The 18174-nt window shown below is 43.2% G+C and overlaps 1 protein-coding gene across 1 annotated transcript; it reads left to right on the forward strand.

Annotated features, from left to right (window-relative positions):
• Positions 1-49: 49 nt before the first annotated feature.
• Positions 50-17269, forward strand: LOC149464416 (ficolin-2-like). Its single transcript, XM_089674719.1, has 10 exons — positions 50-159; positions 5221-5325; positions 8206-8259; positions 9844-9897; positions 10173-10208; positions 10311-10334; positions 11703-11827; positions 11934-12063; positions 14950-15084; positions 16826-17269. The coding sequence occupies exons 1-10, from the start codon at positions 75-77 to the stop codon at positions 17071-17073; spliced, it is 996 nt and encodes a 331-aa protein (XP_089530845.1). The 5' UTR covers positions 50-74; the 3' UTR covers positions 17074-17269.
• Positions 17270-18174: the final 905 nt, after the last annotated feature.

An 18174-nucleotide genomic window follows, 5' to 3' on the forward strand; every position in this document is an offset into this window, starting at 1 on the left:
CCTACATATAGACAAATATTTCCCTTTCTAATGACAAGTGATAGGGAAGGACAGGAGTCGGATAGGGAGATATAATGATGATGACGATGATGAAGACTTGGCTGCCTGCACTGCTCTGCCTGCTGCTGGCATTCACTTATGCTGAGGACCCATGTCAAGGTAGGACGATCTTATTAGTTTTTTTTATTATTATTATTATCATCGTAATGCAATATTACAAGGCTGATTTTAATTACAAGGTGTGCCCATATGGTAATATAATGGTAATATATGGAAACAATATGCTGCGCTTTGTATATCCCCTAAACATGTAAAAAATTATAGAAATTCTGCACTGGTTCAAACTATATAGCAAGCTGCCAACACTAAATTCTGATACAAAAATCTAACGAACATATATATAAGTGTAGCACTAAAAGAGAAAACTTTATGTGGTGGCGCAATCCCAGCAATTACCACGTGAAACTGAATATGATGGTATTCAAACTGCATATCAATATTGCAAGGATATGTACAAGAATATACAAAATAGATGTGATAAAAGTTCTTAAATGTGAGTCCCTATTCCAAAACATAAATCAGAAGTGCAAACGTGAATCTTCGATTGCTAGCTGACCAAACAATATCCGTGCAAACACGTGTCACCGCACTCCGTGCTCAAATAAAGGCTTACCAGATATATTTGACCATCATGTTATAGAGTGGTCAAAATCAGCTCAAAGGTGACAATTAATAACCAATCAAGCCTTCTCTATAGCATCCAAATATTGACCATCAATGTATGTGTTGTCAAGCATCAAAGGTGGCATTGCATAAAATGAAAGCGCTTCCCATAGTGTAAAACCATCTAAAACAATTTATTGAACCACAAAAATGCACTTATAAACTCAGAGATCAATAAAGCTCTGTATAATTAATACAATCCACATGTTCCCACTTCCAAGACGACCGTGAGCATACATGCGTGATGACGAATGCCCAAGCTCCAACTGACACGTTTTGTCATAGATGACGTCATCAGGGGTCAAAGGCGCACGTCTGCTATCACGCACTTAAATAGGGAAATTGTGAAGAGAGGACTGGCATTGATTGGTGGCACTCACTCCATCACCACTGGTTGAAACAACCTGTAGCACTGCCCCTTGGGACAAGCTGGAATATATTATGGGTCCTGTGCTCAATAGATCCAACCCTAAGCAAACCCAATCCCTCTGGCACAACTGATAATGAATAGCAAATACCCCGCCAAGAAATTTGCTGACACAGGGTTAAATGAAACAAGAACAATTTTATGGAGAATGAAATGCAGTGTAGAGGGGTGGGGTTCCCCTTTCAACTTCAAAACTTACTTTTCTTCTTTTATGCAATGCAGTAAATTTGGTCTGCCACTAGAGGGCTTCACATCCAAAAATCTCCCGATGGCAGAGTCGCACTTTAACTAGTTGCCGACCGCAGATAGCCGAATGACGGCTGCACTGCGGCCGGCCAGTTCTGAGTGGACGTCATATGACGTCCTCCCAGAACGCGGTCTCCTGCGCGCCCCAGGGGGCGCGCACCCGGCGATCTCCGTGATCGCTGTGTCCTACGGACACAGCTGATCACGTGATGTGGTAAAAGGCCAATCACAGCGGCCTTTTACCACGTGATCAGCGGTGTCCAATGACACCCTGATCAGAGGGAAATGCAAGTGCCGGTGCCACCACAGTGCCCTGATGATCGGTGCCCAGCAGTGCCACCCGCAAGTTCCGCCCACCTGTGCCCAGCAGTGCGCCCACTAGCTCCGCCCACCTGTGCCCAGCAGATCACCCACCTGTGCCCAGCAGTGCACCCACCTGTGCCACTCTGCAGTGTCACACACCTGTGCCCAGAAGTGCCACCTACCTGTGCCCAGCAGTGCCACCCACCCGTGCCCACCAGTGCCACCCACCTGTGCTGCCCACCAGTGCCACCCACCAGTGCAGCCCAGCAGTGCTGCCAGTCAGTGCCACCAGTCAGTGCCCAGGGGTTGTGCCAGTCAGTGCCGCCAGTCAGTGCCCAGCAGTGATGCCAGTCAGTGCCGTCTATCAGTACCCATCATCAGTGTCACCTATCAGTGCCGCCTATCAGTGCTGCATATTAGTGCCGCCTATCCGTGACACCTCATTAGTGCTGTCTATCAGTGCCGCCTATCCATGCCACCTCATTAGTACTGCCTATCAGTGCCCTTTAGTGCTGCCTATCAGTGCCCATCAGTGTCGCCTATCAGTGCCCATCAGTGCTGCCTCATCAACGCACATCAGTGAAGGAGAAAAAATACCTGTTTGAAAAATTTTATAATAGAAACAAAGAAACTTTTTTTTTTTTCCAAATTTTTTGCACTTTTTTTTATTTATAGCGCAAAAAGTAAAGCGCCCAGTGGCAATTAAATACCACCAAAAGAAAGCTTTATTTGTGAGAAAAAAATGATCAAAATTTCATATGGGTACAATGTTGCATGACCGCGCAATTGTCAATCAAAGTGCGGCAGCGCTGAAAGCTGAAAATTGGCCTGGTAAATAAGGGGGTATAAGTGCCTGGTAGGCAAGTGGTTAAGCAGAATACAACTGGTATCAAACAAATAAACTTACTTATACTCTATCAATGAAATGTATTACCCACACAGGTGTATGATTCTGCTTCTGAGGGGCGTTAGCCAAAAATCACCTCAGAGTCAGAACAGAATGCAATAAAGAGGTACCTCTAATAAGGTTACTAAGCCAGATTCCCCCACTTTAGTCCTTGTAACGGTGGAGCTCTAGTTGGTGCACGTTTAGTCCTTACAATGAAGTAAATAGCAGCTGAAGGCTTCTTTGGAGTTTCAGCTGGTGTGGGTTACATCAGATTTCACTAGGTTTCTGGGCTGAGAGGGTCCAATCTCAGTGTCTACAAGCAACACAAAGCACCCCAAGACCAGGGGCAGTCGCAGGATGCAATCTCCCAGTATGTGTCAGTCCCCGGGGTCTCAATTACACTGGTGGTGAGGGGCAAAGCAGGCAGGGGGATCTGTGGCTTGCACAGGGCCCCGGATGGGTGAGATCCCAGCAGTGGGGTGCGGATGTCCCAGTCTATATGCAAAGTGTAAATGGTGTGTCTTACTCTCTCCAGTGGGACAGCTCACCAGACTCTGAACACACAGCAGGGTCCCTCTATCCGCACTGGGTGCTGTAGTGCCTCCTCTTCTCCTTGGACGGGCTCCACGTGTCCCTGTCTTTTCGCCAGCCTCGTGTGTCTCCCCTCTCCCCTTCACTTCCTGCTCCCTCCCTCTCCCAGCGTCCTTTGCTGTGTAGTGGATGAGTCATGAACTTGGCAGAATGCCCAGGTTTTACAAATAGGGGAGAGAGAGGAAGGACCGACTGCTGAACGTGTGATTCCTTCTGAATCCTCTTGTACAAGGAGCCTGCTACAAACCTAATCAACATTATAAAATAGATGTAATACAAATAGCACTCCTGTTGGAAATCAGAGGTTCTACACTAAAAATATATAAAAATTAACCACTTCTGTGCCGCACTATAGCAGAAATACTGCTACAGGGTGACATATATATACGTGATTTTGCAGCTGTCAGTCACCGGGTCCCAGCCAGTGATTCCCCGCTGCCACCCGGTGATCTCCCACACTGCCAATAGCACCAAAACCCGGTTCAATGACCGTGGGATTACTGTGCTTGATTGGCCAGCAAACTCGCCTGACCTGAACCCCATAGAGAATCTATGGGGCATTGCCAAGAGAAAGATGAGAGACATGAGACCGAACAATGCAGAAGAGCTAAAGGCCGCTATTGAAGCATCCTGGTCTTCCATAACACCTCAGCAGTGCCACAGGCTGATAGCTTCCATGCCACGCTGCATTGAGGCAGTAATTGCTGCAAAAGGGGCCCAAACCAAGTACTGAGTACATATGCATGCTTATACTTTTCAGAGGTCCGATATTGTTCTGTGTACAATCCTTCTTTTATTATACATATATATAGTGCAGCGCTGAAATATGATAAAATTAATATAAATTCATAGAGTCTTTCTTGTGACAATAAAACCAAATATGTGCAGGTCTTCTCCTCATTAGGTGACTGGAAAAAACGTGACTGTTTTATACCATTGCCGGGTTAGTACAATTTCTTTTTTCATACCTACCTGTCCGTTATTGGCTAATGGTGTATGGATGTGTATATGCACATGACCCAGGCATTATTGCTCCAATAAAGTTTTGAAACTACCACACTATTGGCGTTCCCCCTTTTTTCTTGACTCTCCTGTTGGAGGGTGCAGATATACATCTTCCATTCTTGGGGTGTCCGGAACCAGAAGGGGGATCCCTGTCTATCTACCTGAGGCGAGAGGGCCTCTGGATCTGGAGATATTGCTACACCCAAGGCGGATGTTAGTGGTGGAGAGGGAGGATCCGTGTGGTCTCTGGAGCTGCATACCTGGCTGGTCTTTTGGATTATATTATACACAGGCGCATTTAAAATGTGCGGTCGGTGAGTGCGCATTTTTGCTATTTTCCAGTCACCTAATGAGGAGAAGACCTGCACATATTTGGTTTTATTGTCACAAGAAAGACTCTATGAATTTATATTAATTTTATCATATTTCAGCGCTGCACTATATATATGTATAATGTCTCTGTTATGAGGTCTAGTGATCCCTTGAAGTGTTCCAGCGGCTGGTTTTTCTGAGCGCTCGCTATATTCACAATTCAATCCTTCTTTTATTGATTGCATGTAATATTCTAATTTTCTGAGATTGTGGATTTGGGGTTTTCATGAGCTGTAAGCCATAATCATCACAATTATGACAAATCATAATCTTGAACTATCTTGCTTTGCATGTAATGAGTCTATCTCATATATTAGTTTCACCTTTTAAGTTGCATGACTGAAATAAATTAACTTTTGCATGATATTCTAATTTTTCGAGTCTCACCTGTATATATATCACCTAAACAATTAAAACATAGACAAAAATAATATACTTTATAGAAGGGTCTTTGGGCATTAGCAGACCATTGTGCTGTGTAGTATGTGTCATTGCAACCTTTGGCTGCCATGGATAGTATGTTATTCATTATATACAGTATATATATTACCGCCGGAGTGGATAGTGGGACCTGGATGGATCTGATCTTTCATCCAAAGTACAGTGGTGTGATGAGCACTTTCATGTGACATTCACTTTCTTTGTGGCTTGCTTATGGTTACAGAAGTGCCAGCTGCAAACCCCGACCAGCTAACCATCCTCAGGGGAAGTCCTGGCATTCCGGGGACTCCGGGTCAGAAAGGACAAGCTGGGAAAACAGGAGACACAGGTGAGTGAGAGCCTATACATTTTTATATATACTATATATATATATGTATACAGTATAGCTATCTATATAAATATAATACCACGCAGAGTTGGCAAAAATAGGAAATTTAGTTTTTATTGCTCCCCCAGATCACACGTTTAAGCTGCAAAGCACTTGGTTGAGGTTGTGTACATGAAGCAAAGAATTGTGGTTACGGAAAAATGTATATCCCCCATCATCCTCGGAGAATAGTGCTGCCCCTGAACACGATTCATTTAAGTGAGTGGGACCGTGCTGCATGTGTTTCATGCACATGACTGCAGGGCAGTGGTGCAGGATTTTGAGGGTTAAAACAGGGTGACACGTCACCTCTCAGCACTTCTCAGCCCTCTTCTAAAAAGAGATCCATCGCGGATCGCTTTTCAGAGGGGACGTAAGGGCTGTCGCAAATGTAAATGAGACCTAAAATTGTTACCAGTATAGTAAAATCCAAAATGTGTTTCTGGTGGCCATTTTACAGCACAGACCTCATTCCCAGGTGACCAGTGTACAACACAGACCCCATCCTCTGCTGAATATTATACAACACAGACCCCATTCTCTGGTGGCTACAACACAGACCCCATTCTCTGGTGTCTACAACATAGACCTCATTCTCTGGTGGATGGTGTACAACACAGACCCGATTCTCTGGTAGCTACAACATAGACCCCATTCTCTGGTGGATGGTGTACAACACAGACCCCATTCTCTGGTGGATGGTGTACAACACAGACCCTATTCTCTGGTAGCTACAACATAGACCCCATTCTCTGGTGGATGGTGTACAACACAGACCCCATTCTCTGGTGGATGGTGTACAACACAGACCCTATTCTCTGGTAGCTACAACATAGACCCCATTCTCTGGTGGATGGTGTACAACACAGACCCCATTCTCTGGTGGATGGTGTACAACACAGACCCCATTCTCTGGTGGCTACAACATAGACCACATTCTATGGTGGAGGGTGTACAACGCAGACCCCATTCTCTGGTGGATGGTGTACAACACAGACCCCATTCTCTGGTGGAAGGTGTACAACACAGAACCCATTCTCTGGTGGAAGGTGTACAACACAGAACCCATTCTCTGGTGGATGGTGTACAACACAGACCCTATTCTCTGGTGGCTACAACATAGACCCCAATCTCTGGTGGATGGTGTACAACGCAGACCCCAATCTCTGGTGGATGGTGTACAACGCAGACCCCATTCTCTGGTGGATGGTGTACAACGCAGACCCCATTCTCTGGTGGATGGTGTACAACGCAGACCCCATTCTCTGGTGGATGGTGTACAACGCAGACCCCATTCTCTGGCGGGTGGTGTACAACGCAGACCCCATTCTCTGGTGGATGGTGTACAACGCAGACCCTATTCTCTGGTGGATGGTGTACAACACAGACGCCATTCTCTGGTGGATGGTGTACAACACAGACGCCATTCTCTGGTGGATGGTGTACAATACAGACCCTATTCTCTGGTGGATGGTGTACAATACAGACCCCATTCTCTGGTGGATGGTGTACAATACAGACCCTATTCTCTGGTGGATGGTGTAGAATACAGACCCTATTCTCTGGTGGATGGTGTACAGCACAGACCCCATTCTCTGGTGGATGGTGTACAACACAGACCCCATTCTCTGGTGGATGGTGTACAACACAGACCCCATTCTCTGGTGGCTACAACATAGACCACATTCTATGGTGGAGGGTGTACAACGCAGACCCCATTCTCTGGTGGATGGTGTACAACACAGACCCCATTCTCTGGTGGATGGTGTACAACACAGACCCCATTCTCTGGTGGAAGGTGTACAACACAGAACCCATTCTCTGGTGGATGGTGTACAACACAGACCCCATTCTCTGGTGGCTACAACATAGACCCCATTCTCTGGTGGATGGTGTACAACGCAGACCCCATTCTCTGGTGGATGGTGTACAACGCAGACCCCATTCTCTGGTGGATGGTGTACAACACAGACCCTATTCTCTGGTGGATGGTGTACAACACAGACCCCATTCTCTGGTGGATGGTGTACAACACACACCACATTCTCTGGTGGATGGTGTACAATACAGACCCCATTCTCTGGTGGATGGTGTACAATACAGACCCCATTCTCTGGTGGATGGTGTACAATACAGAACCCATTCTCTGGTGGATGGTGTACAGCACAGACCCCATTCTCTGGTGGATGGTGTACAATACAGACCCCATTCTCTGGTGGATGGTGTACAATACAGACCCCATTCTCTGGTGGATGGTGTGCAGCACAGACCCCATTCTCTGGTGCATGGTGTACAACACAGACCCCATTCTCTGGTGCATGGTGTACAACACAGACCCCATTCTCTGGTGCATGGTGTACAACACAGACCCCATTCTCTGGTGGATGGTGTACAATACAGACCCCATTCTCTGGTGGATGGTGTACAATACAGACCCCATTCTCTGGTGGATGGTGTGCAGCACAGACCCCATTCTCTGGTGCATGGTGTACAATACAGACCCCATTCTCTGGTGGATAGTGTACAATACAGACCCCATTCTCTGGTGGATGGTGTACAATACAGACCCCATTCTCTGGTGGATGGTGTGCAGCACAGACCCCATTCTTTGGTGGATGGTGTACAATACAGACCCCATTCTCTGATGGATGGTGTGCAGCACAGATCCCATTCTCTGGATTCACTGAATGCTAGTTTACATGGACCTCATTATTACACGTGTTTGTTACTCTTTGTACTCTGTAAAGAAAACAAAAAATGTTCATATTGTGAATATAAATCATTTAACAAAGCCATGTGTCTTGTATTCCCATTCCATGCTAAACTCATACACTTTTGTAGGTGATCAGGGACGACTGGGAGAACCTGGTAAAATTGGGACTCCTGGACAAAAAGGTCAGTGGTAATGGCAGTTTTAAGTGGGAATCAGCTGAGGGCAGCCAGTATAGGGCTCAAGGGGGCTATTCAGAAATAAATTAGTGTTGGTTTTAACTATTGTTTTATGGACAAGAGACATCCAATTACTTGACACATGTATACTATATTTATTGCAGCAATGAGATAATCCATAATTGCTTATCACTAGATGGAATACTGATTCCTCTCTTTCTTTGCAAAAAATAAATAAACAATACGTGTTGCTGTTATTATATATTTTCAAATTAAAGAGTCTATTACTGAATGCTGTTTTTTTTTCATTGAATGTTCTGTTACTCAGGGTTAGCGCTGGCATGGGGTCGGAGTTTCCTCGCATAATAAAACTTTTTATTAATTTTTCCTATCATTATTGTGAATCTTTTTTTCCAAGATTAGAGCTATCTTTCAGTGGTATTTGATCTCCTGTGCATTTTTTATTTTTTCGCTACAAAAAATAAACGATAATTTTAAGAAAAAAAAACTATATTTTTGATTTTCTGCTATTAAACATGTCCAGTAAAAAACTTTAAAAATCTAATTTCATCATAAATTTAGATCAAAATGTACACTGCTACATGTCTGCCAAAAAGATCCCAATACATGTAAATTAGTTGGTTTACGTGAAAGTTATAGCATATACAAATGGCGGTATATACACTGGGATTTTTTTTTAATTATTATTTTTACTAGTAATGGCGGCGATAAGCGACTTATAGTGGGACTGTGGTGGGCATTCTAACACTGGGGGGAATTGATTTGGTGTCACTGACATCCCCAGGGACACCAATACAGTGATCAGTTCTAATAAAAAGCACTGACACTGTACTAATGGCACTGGGCAGGAAGGGGTTAACTGTGTGCTGGGTGTGTTTTACTGTGTGTTGTGTGTTTGTGCTTCACTGTAAGCACACTGCTTTGCAGTGCAAAGCAGTGTGCAGGAGCTGACAGGGGATAGAACTGTTTTGTTAACTAACAGTTCTCCCTCCTTTGGAGATGCTTGGCAATCACCAGGTGCCGGGACCCGGTGATTGACAGCCACAGCCGCAAATGGTGAAGTGGGTAGGAAATGCAAAACTGCGTATATATACATGATTTTGCGCACCTGTGCCGCCCTGTAGCAGTACTTCTGCTATAGGGCGGACGGGAAGCGATTAAATACCACCAAAAAAAAGCTCTATTTGTGTGAAATAAATTATCTAAATTTGATTTGGGTACAGTGTTGCACGATGAATCTATTGCTAGGCAAAATAACACAGTGCTGAACAGCAAAAAATGCTCTGGTCATGAAGGGGGTAAAACCTTCCGGAGGTTACATAAAATTTCTAGGCATGGATCAATGCATTTTTTAAAATATGTATTTACCTGTTGAAAACCATCATTGATCAGGTTGACTTTTTTTTTTACCATCCCTCATTGGGTTTTATCATCAGGGTGGTCTTGACGCATATTTGAAATAAAAATATGCAAAGATTCAACATTGTTAATTATGGTTTCCTTCTTAAAAACACTTTGCCTCATCTCCTTCATGCTCCCCTGAATTTATCTGTCTTTGCTTCTTTTTAGGGGATCAGGGTCCCCTGGGACAGCCTGGGAAGGAAGGAACCCCAGGACAAAAAGGTTTGTCAGAATTCCACAGCCTGTAGCAGGGGCGGACTGACAACTTATGGCAATAGGGGATCATGGGGCCCCTGTGTCCTCGCCCACACTCAAACAACACCCGAAAAAGTCTATGAAAGGTACCAGGGGCATCTCATGGCGCCCCCTACTGACCCCGGGCCCTCGGGCAGTGCCCGAATTCCCAAATGGTCAGTCTGCCCCTGGTCTGTAGTCACAGTAAGTCACCATGGGGTCTACTCAAAAGCCTTTACCCAAGCTAAGCTTTGCTGTTACAGGTGTCACTGGCACACAAGGACTGAAGGGTCAGAAAGGTGAGATCATTGTGCAGGTTGTATTGTTAGATATCTGTGTGTCCCAGCGACAATGATCTATGGGATAACAGATTGCTCTTTTTTTCTTTTTTTTGCCATTAGGTGACAGAGGAGCCTGTGAACAAAGTAAGTGAAACACTGAACCTGGATCACACCATTTCATTTGGAATCTGAAAATGGTAGGTTCTGCACTGTATTTATGATCAATACACTGATCAGCCATAACTTTATGACCACTGACAGGTTATGACATTGATTATTTTGTTACAATAGCATCTGAAATTCTGTGGGATATATTAGGCTGCAAGTAAACATTTTGTCCCTGAAGTTGATGTGCTGAAAGGAAAAAAAATGGGTATAGCAGTTTGTCGTGTTTGTTGCGTATGGGACTGCATTGCAGCAGTGCAAATGCTGACCCGTGTCCACAGCCAACAGCACCTACAATGGGCATATGAGCATCAGAACTGGACCACGCAGCAATGGAGGAAGGTGGCCTGGTCAGATGAATCACATTTTCTTTTACATCATGTGGATTGCCGGAGGTGCATGTGCATTACTTACCTGGAGAAGAGATGGCACCAGGATGCAGTTTGGGAAGAAGACAAGCCGGTTGAGGCAGTGTGATGCTTTGAGCAATGTTCTGCCCTTCATGTGAATGTTACTTTGACACATTCCACCTACCTCAACATTGCTGCTGACCAAGTAAACCGCTTCCTGGAAACAGTGTTCCTTGATGGCAGTGGCCATATTCAGCAGAATAGTACACCTGACAAACTGCAAAAATGTTTCAAGAATGGTGTGAGGAACACAACGAATTTGAGGCCTCCAAATTCTCTAGATCTCAACTGAATCAAGCATCTGTGGGTTGTGCTGGAAAAACAAGTCTGATCAATGAAGACCTCACCACGCAACCTACAGGACATAGAGGATCTGCTACTGATGGCTTGGTGCCAGATGCCACTGCATACCTTTAAAGGTGTAGTGGTATCCATGGCTGAATGGGTCAGGGCTATTTTGGTGGCAAAAGGGGATGTTTTGGCAGAAAAGGGGGACCTACTCAATATTAGGTGGGTGGTCATAAAGTTATGGCTAATTAATGTATAGTCATTTCCCAGTTCCTGCTAACAATGCGACTATTATGGTTATTGAACATTGTAACCCCATTGCAAAACCATCTATCCCTCATGTAATTCTCCAATATGTCACTTATCAACTATTTGGCACGACTCATTTATATTTCACAGGAGGCCTCATGGCAATAATATCATAAAAAAAGTGCTGCAAGATGGGGAATCACCAGATGCCTTTGTTTCTTTTGTACAGCACATGTCCAAGCAGAATTTAGCATGGAACTTTTAGCTAAGGGGTCTTAGAGAACCTATCTGTCCAGCTGTATGGACCACAAGGACTTGTGTTGATGACAATGCTACTTCATAGCATATGGTGCCATCAGAGTTCTGCTATGTTGACAATGACTTTATTATATTCCTTCAGTTGCCAGGAATTGTAAAGATTATGCAAACAGTCTCATTCTGAGCAGTCGGTACAGTATATACCCAGACGGCAAGAAGCCACTGAGGGTCCTGTGTGATATGGACACTGATGGAGGCGGCTGGATAGTAAGTTACCTTTTAAATGTTAGACTCAGTGTAAAGCTGTTGCTCAAAAAAGTTATTTAAATACTGTGATAGGAGAGGTCTGTATAACTAGCATTTCCATTATTAGGTTATCCAGAGACGCTGGGATGGATCAGTTGACTTCTACCGTGACTGGAAATCATACAAGGCTGGGTTTGGCAACCTCATGACTGAGTTCTGGTTGGGAAATGACAATCTGCACTTACTAACATCATCAGGTATTTAGCTGTAGGATATCATTATATGAGAACCCAATTGAAATGGTCCAAAGTGGACCCATCACCTACACACAGCCACGTTAGGTGGTGAATCAGTATTATAACAGAGGCTGTAATTCCCAAAACAGCTTGTATCCTGGTGATATTGCTCCTTCTAAATGAACCAGGGCTTCTAATAAGGCAGTACAGCTGGCTCTCCTATACTAGGCACTATCAGTTCAAAAGGGGGGCCCAGGCACCTGCCAAGGGGAATTGTTTCAGAATGGGAAGCAGGGCATAAATATGTTATGTCATATTTACCGGCCCCTTCCTTTCCTGAATGAAGACAGTGAGTGATTGGTACAGAATGCTCTTGTATCCAGTCATCACTAAAACAACTGAAGCACAATAAACTGTGTTTACTATGCATCAGTTTGTGAATGAACAGGAAGCCTCAGAGCACATCCAATTCATCTGTGCAGCTGAGGCTGCAGAGAAAGGGACTGATGAATGTCTCATTTCTTTTTGTCTCAAATGTAAGACATCAGGGGTCTATTAAGACCCCTGATATTTCACCAAAGCCCTCCCAACAGGGCAGTGCAAAAAATGTAAACAAAAAGTAATGAATAAAATTCTAAAAAAAAGTAAAAAAGAAATACAATTTTAGAAAATAATTATAAAAAGTTATAGTCTCGTTCACACGTGCTTTGCTCTATGGAGTTACTCTTCAGAGAACATTTGACGGGCAGTGAGGAGGCAATATACAGTCATCTGGTTTAACCCCACACTAGCACACCACAGCCTTGCAGGGCAGCGCTATTCACTTGAATGGCTCTTGTTGACAGGGGTATCATTTCTGCCATAGCTGCAAAGTATATCATTGCAGCTGTGGCATTTTAATGAAATAAAAGTTGGATATTTTCAAAGGGGGGGGGGGGCTGTCTGATAGGCTTTACGGGGCCCTGTGATTTCTAACAGTAGCTGTGAAATGAACTAATGGCACCTGATCTAATCTTGGTTCTTGTTGAAATGCCTTCAGTAATGTTCCTTCTGTCCTGCTATGAGAGTCTTTATGATCACAGAGTTGACACAAGTTGAAGCAATCAGGGGGTATAAATGACCATAATTGTATGACTGTATTTCTACAAATACTCATCAATGTCAATCTGAATTAGCCCCATCAAAAATCTATGATGAGTTACAGTAGGGTTATGGTTGCCTAACATTAACAGTAAGTGGTATAAATCAGGGGTTTCCAAACTTTCTATACAAAGGGCCAGTTTACTGTCTTTCAGACATTAGGGGGCTGGACTGTGGCAACTGGGAGTAGAAAATTCTCCAGAGCCAATGTAAATAAAGCCTCAGGCTTGGTGTTCAGTAGGAGCAAAAAAAAAAAAAAACATGGAACCTGTGTTCAATAGGAGGAGAAATAGTGTCCCATAGTTGGTATTGGTGATAGGAAAAGTGCCCCATCATTAGTATCAATGGGAAAAATAGTGCCCCATCATTAGCATCAATAGGAGAAATAGTGCCCCATCGCTGGTATCAATGGGAGAAATAGTGTCCCATCATTGATATCAATGGAAGGAAAAGTGCCCCATCATTGGTTTCAATGGGAGAAATAGTGCCCCATCATTGGTATCAATGGGAGAAATAGTGCCCCATCGTTAGTATCAATAAAAGGAATAATGCCCCTTTGTTGGTTTCAATAGGAAGAATAGTTACCCATCATTGGTGTCAATGGGAGAAATAATGTCCCATCGTTAGTATCAATAAAAGGAATAGTGCCCCATTGTTGGTTTCAATAGGAGGAATAGTGCCCCATCATTGGTGTCAATGGGAGAAATAGTGCCCCATCATTGGTGTCAATAGGAGGAATAGTGCCCCATCATTGATATCAATGGGAGAAATAGTGCCCCATCATTAATTTCAATAAAAGGAATAGTGCCCATCATTGGTGTCAATGGGAGGAATAGTGCCCCATCATTGGTATTAGTGGGAGGAATTGTGTCCCATTCTTGGTGTTGTCAGTGAGAGGAATTATCCTCTTCCCCTGGTGGTGTCAGTGGTAGGAATGGTGCCCCATTGTTGGTGTCAGTGTGATCTCCAAAGTGTGGCCCTTTGCTTGCCTTTATCAGACCCTTTTACCACTGTACAAGGGTCTGATTGTCAGGGCAGGAGCCGAGGAACGGACAGGCAGGCCTAACAATGTAACGCACTGGCTGACGACAACCACCACCCACAGACCGAAGTCCCTCAGGGCGCGGAGTCTAAGTCCCAGGCTGCCCTTCACCAGGGCCCCTGATGGTGGGGATGGACTTGACGCAGCCAGGAACCAGGTCGCGGCCCCCGAGACACCTCAGCTGCGGTAATGGCCGCCGCCAATGGCGTGTAGCTGGTGGAAGAGACAAAAGAGTAGTCAGACAGGCCGGGGTCAACAACAACAGGACAAAACAGTACAGGACAGCAGACGAGAATCACAGGTCACGAGCCGGGTTCAGCAACAGAGGGTCAGATCAAAGGAGAATACAAAGAATAGTCAAGTCACAAGCCGAATCAGATACCAGGAGAGTCACGAAAGTCAGAACAGAGTAATAGCAACACAAAGACACAAGACACAAGTGCAAAGAGCATGTGCGGGCCACAGGCCTATATGTCATCAGCCACGCCCCTCTGGGGGGTGGACCTCAGAGACCTGAAGGCATAAAAGGATTCCCACCATGCACAGCAGAATCCAAGATGGACGCCAGCACATGGAGTAACATAACCTCAGGGAAAAGGTAGGACCTTGACACTGATAAAGGCAAGCAAAGGGCCACACTTTGGAGATCACGGGTATGAAACATATGTATCAACAATATATTGCATGTACAAAACAACTTTCAAAAATTCTTGGTCTTCATCTAGGCACATGGGAGCTACGGATAGATGTACAGGATTATAACAACACCAAACAGTACGTCAAATACTCCTCCATCAAAGTGCTGGGGGAATCTGACAAATACAAATTACTGCTTGGAGACTTTAAGAATGGAAATGTTGGTAAGTAATTGGATAAAACGGCAAACACTATTTTTACTGCCACAAAATGCATGATTGCAGTTTTTTAACATGGAGTATATAGCGTTAAAGTAGAACTAAAGGCAAAAAAAAATTTTTCATTTTGGAGAGTGTAAGGGAGGGTTATAATCCCTTTCAGATTTTTTGTGCTATCTGTGCCCCACTGTGGAATTTTCCTTTCGCTTCCTGTCCCATAGCCAAAATAGGAAGTGAGAGGAAATCCCTCCAAAGTAAGGGAATCACTCATCACCGGGTTTCCCAGAATCAGTGTCTTCATTGGAAGATTTCCCCTCTAAAATGTTCTAGGGACAACCCAACATTTGGTTTTTTTTCACTTTCCCTTTTGGTGATAACAGTAAACGTGACTCATAGGGAGGGTGATTCTCACTAACGGGGGAATAGGCAGCAATAAAAACTTGACTGGGTGTTCTGAGCCCTCTCCACTCTGTCCATAAATAAGAAAAAATAAGTTATTTTTTATTACCCACTTTCCAGCCAACCCATGTAGCTTTACTGCTACAGGACAGCCGCTTTCTGCAGAATCATATAAATATACGTAATTCTGCTTCTCCTGGTGGGGGGGCACACATTTCCGCTCCCTTACATGGCACGCATGGGGGGGGGAGGCACGCATTGGCTCCCTTACATGGCAATCACTGGGCCAGCAATTCATGACTGGGACACAGCAATCGGTGAAGCAAGTGACAGGAGCGAGATCTGTGTATGTAAACAACACAGATCTCTCTCCTGCAAAGCAGGGAATAAAAACCAGCACATCCCCTAGTAAAACAGCACACATGCAATAACACTCCCTGGCACACAGTTAACCCTTTGATCATCCCAGGTGTTAACCCCTTCCTGCTCAGTGATATTAGTACAGTGACAGTGCTTTTTATTAACACTGATCACAGTATTAGTGTCACTGGAGATATCAGTGGCAGTTAGTCAATTCCCACCCAGTTTCATTTAGTGTCAGAATGCCCACTGTACTATCGCAGTCCCGCTATAAGTCCCGACTTCCGCCATTACTGGTAAAAAAAAAAAAATTCCATTATCAATACCATTGTTTGTAGATGCTATAATTTTCATGCAAACCAATTACAAAACACTTTTTTCTTTCTTATCAAAGACATGTAGCAGAAAACATTTTAGCCTAAATTTATCAAGAAATTAAAAAATTTTTTTTATTGCATATGTTTTATAGCATAAAGTAAAAAATATTGTATTTTTTAAAAAAATTTCAGTCTTTTTTCATTTATAGTGAGAAAATTAAAAAACCAGTGATGATCAAATACCACCAAAAGAAAGCTCTATTTGTGTAAAAACAAATTTATATGAATTGTCAGTTAAAGAAGCACAGCATCTTATAGCAGAAAATGTCCTGGTCATGAAGGGGGGTAAATCTTCTAGAAGGCAAGTGGTTAGTATTCAATTGAAGGTCCTTGACTTAGGATGTTGGGATGGCACTGCTTATTCTGACCATGAAAAACAAAACACATTTTTTAAAATATTTAATCAAGTTGACAACAATCTTGAGTTTTCTGGAAATAGGGACAAAAAAATCAACTGCACATAATTAGGTCTAATAATGGATTTCTAGGAGGAGTTTGGGTATGGAATGGGTGTGGCCACCATGTTTCCATTTTGGAAAGTTGGAAATTATGTGTTAAAATGTATATACTGTTAGTTCTTTGTTAATTCTAACCATCCTGGTGTATTTCAGGGGACATTATGAAGTATCACACAAACATGAAGTTCACTACCCAGGACCAGGACAATGATGAGAAATCTTCGGCAAACTGTGCGGTGACATTTAGAGGAGCCTGGTGGTATAAACAATGTTATACCGCAAATCTGAACGGTGTGTATTACTTGGAGCCTGACACCAGTAACCTCGGCATCAACTGGCAAACAGATAAAGGCTTACAATTTTCCTATAAATTCACCGAAATGAAGATTCGCCCCATTTAGACATTTTTCATATTTACTTCTATAAAACACCGCTGTATGCATGCTGTAGATATTTAATCATTTTGGCTTTCCTAAATATTATCTGATAGATTACAATGTACTCCGGAGTAGTGAATATGTATAAATACACTTTTAAATGCTGATTTCATCCTGAAATACTAATTATTTCTAATAAAATTAATACTTGCTGATGAAATGCATCCATCTTTTCAGTTACTGTGAACATATAAAAAAGGAGTTCACGAATCTTACTTTTTCATAGGGGTATACGTACATACAACATATAAAATGACTTTGAAAGCTCACCATATAGCTATGGGTAACTGGTTAATGTTGTTTCCAATCTGCTAGAATACATAAGATCAGCCCATTAAATTGCTTTTGGTAAATGTTAAAATTTGGATAAATCTCTGCAAGGTTTGGGTGATTTCATAACCTATCAGTAATTAGAGAAATGGTGATAGGAAAAAAAACATGAATGCAAGAAATTAGCAGAAAAATAGATTGCAGGGACATTAGGCTGTCAGCTCCTTGAGGTTTGGAACTGATGTGGATGAATACAGAATCTGTAAAATATTTTAATTAAACAAATGATATAAATGCAGTACATAACAGTATGTTAACATTTGTGGTAACAATTGTATTATACACTCACTGGCCACTTTACCACTTTATTAGATACACCTGTTCAACTGCTTTGTAACACAAATTGCTAATCAGCCAATCACATGGCAGCAGTTCAATGCATTTAGGCACCTAGACGTGGTGAAGACAACTTGCTGAAGTTTAAACCGAGCATCAGAATGGGTAAGAAAGGGAATTTAAATGACTTTGTGTGTGGCAGGGTTGTTGGTGCCAGATGGGCTGGTCTGAGTATTTCAAAAACTGATGATCTACTGGGGTTTTCACACACAATCATCTCTAGGGTTTACAGAGAATGGTCCACAAAATGGAAAATATCCAGTGAGCAGCAGTTGTGAGGATGAAAATGCCTTGTTGATATCAGAGGTTAGAGGAAAATCGGCGGAATGGTTTGAGATGACAAAAAGGCAACAGTAACTCACGTCAAAATGGATCAAAATCTCTGAGAAATGTTTCCAA

The sequence above is a fragment of the Staurois parvus genome, unplaced genomic scaffold (genome assembly GCF_062004578.1).
Source record: "Staurois parvus isolate SC_StPar_1 unplaced genomic scaffold, SC_StPar_1.0 ptg000151l, whole genome shotgun sequence".
In the NCBI taxonomy this organism is placed as follows: Eukaryota; Metazoa; Chordata; class Amphibia; order Anura; family Ranidae; genus Staurois; species Staurois parvus.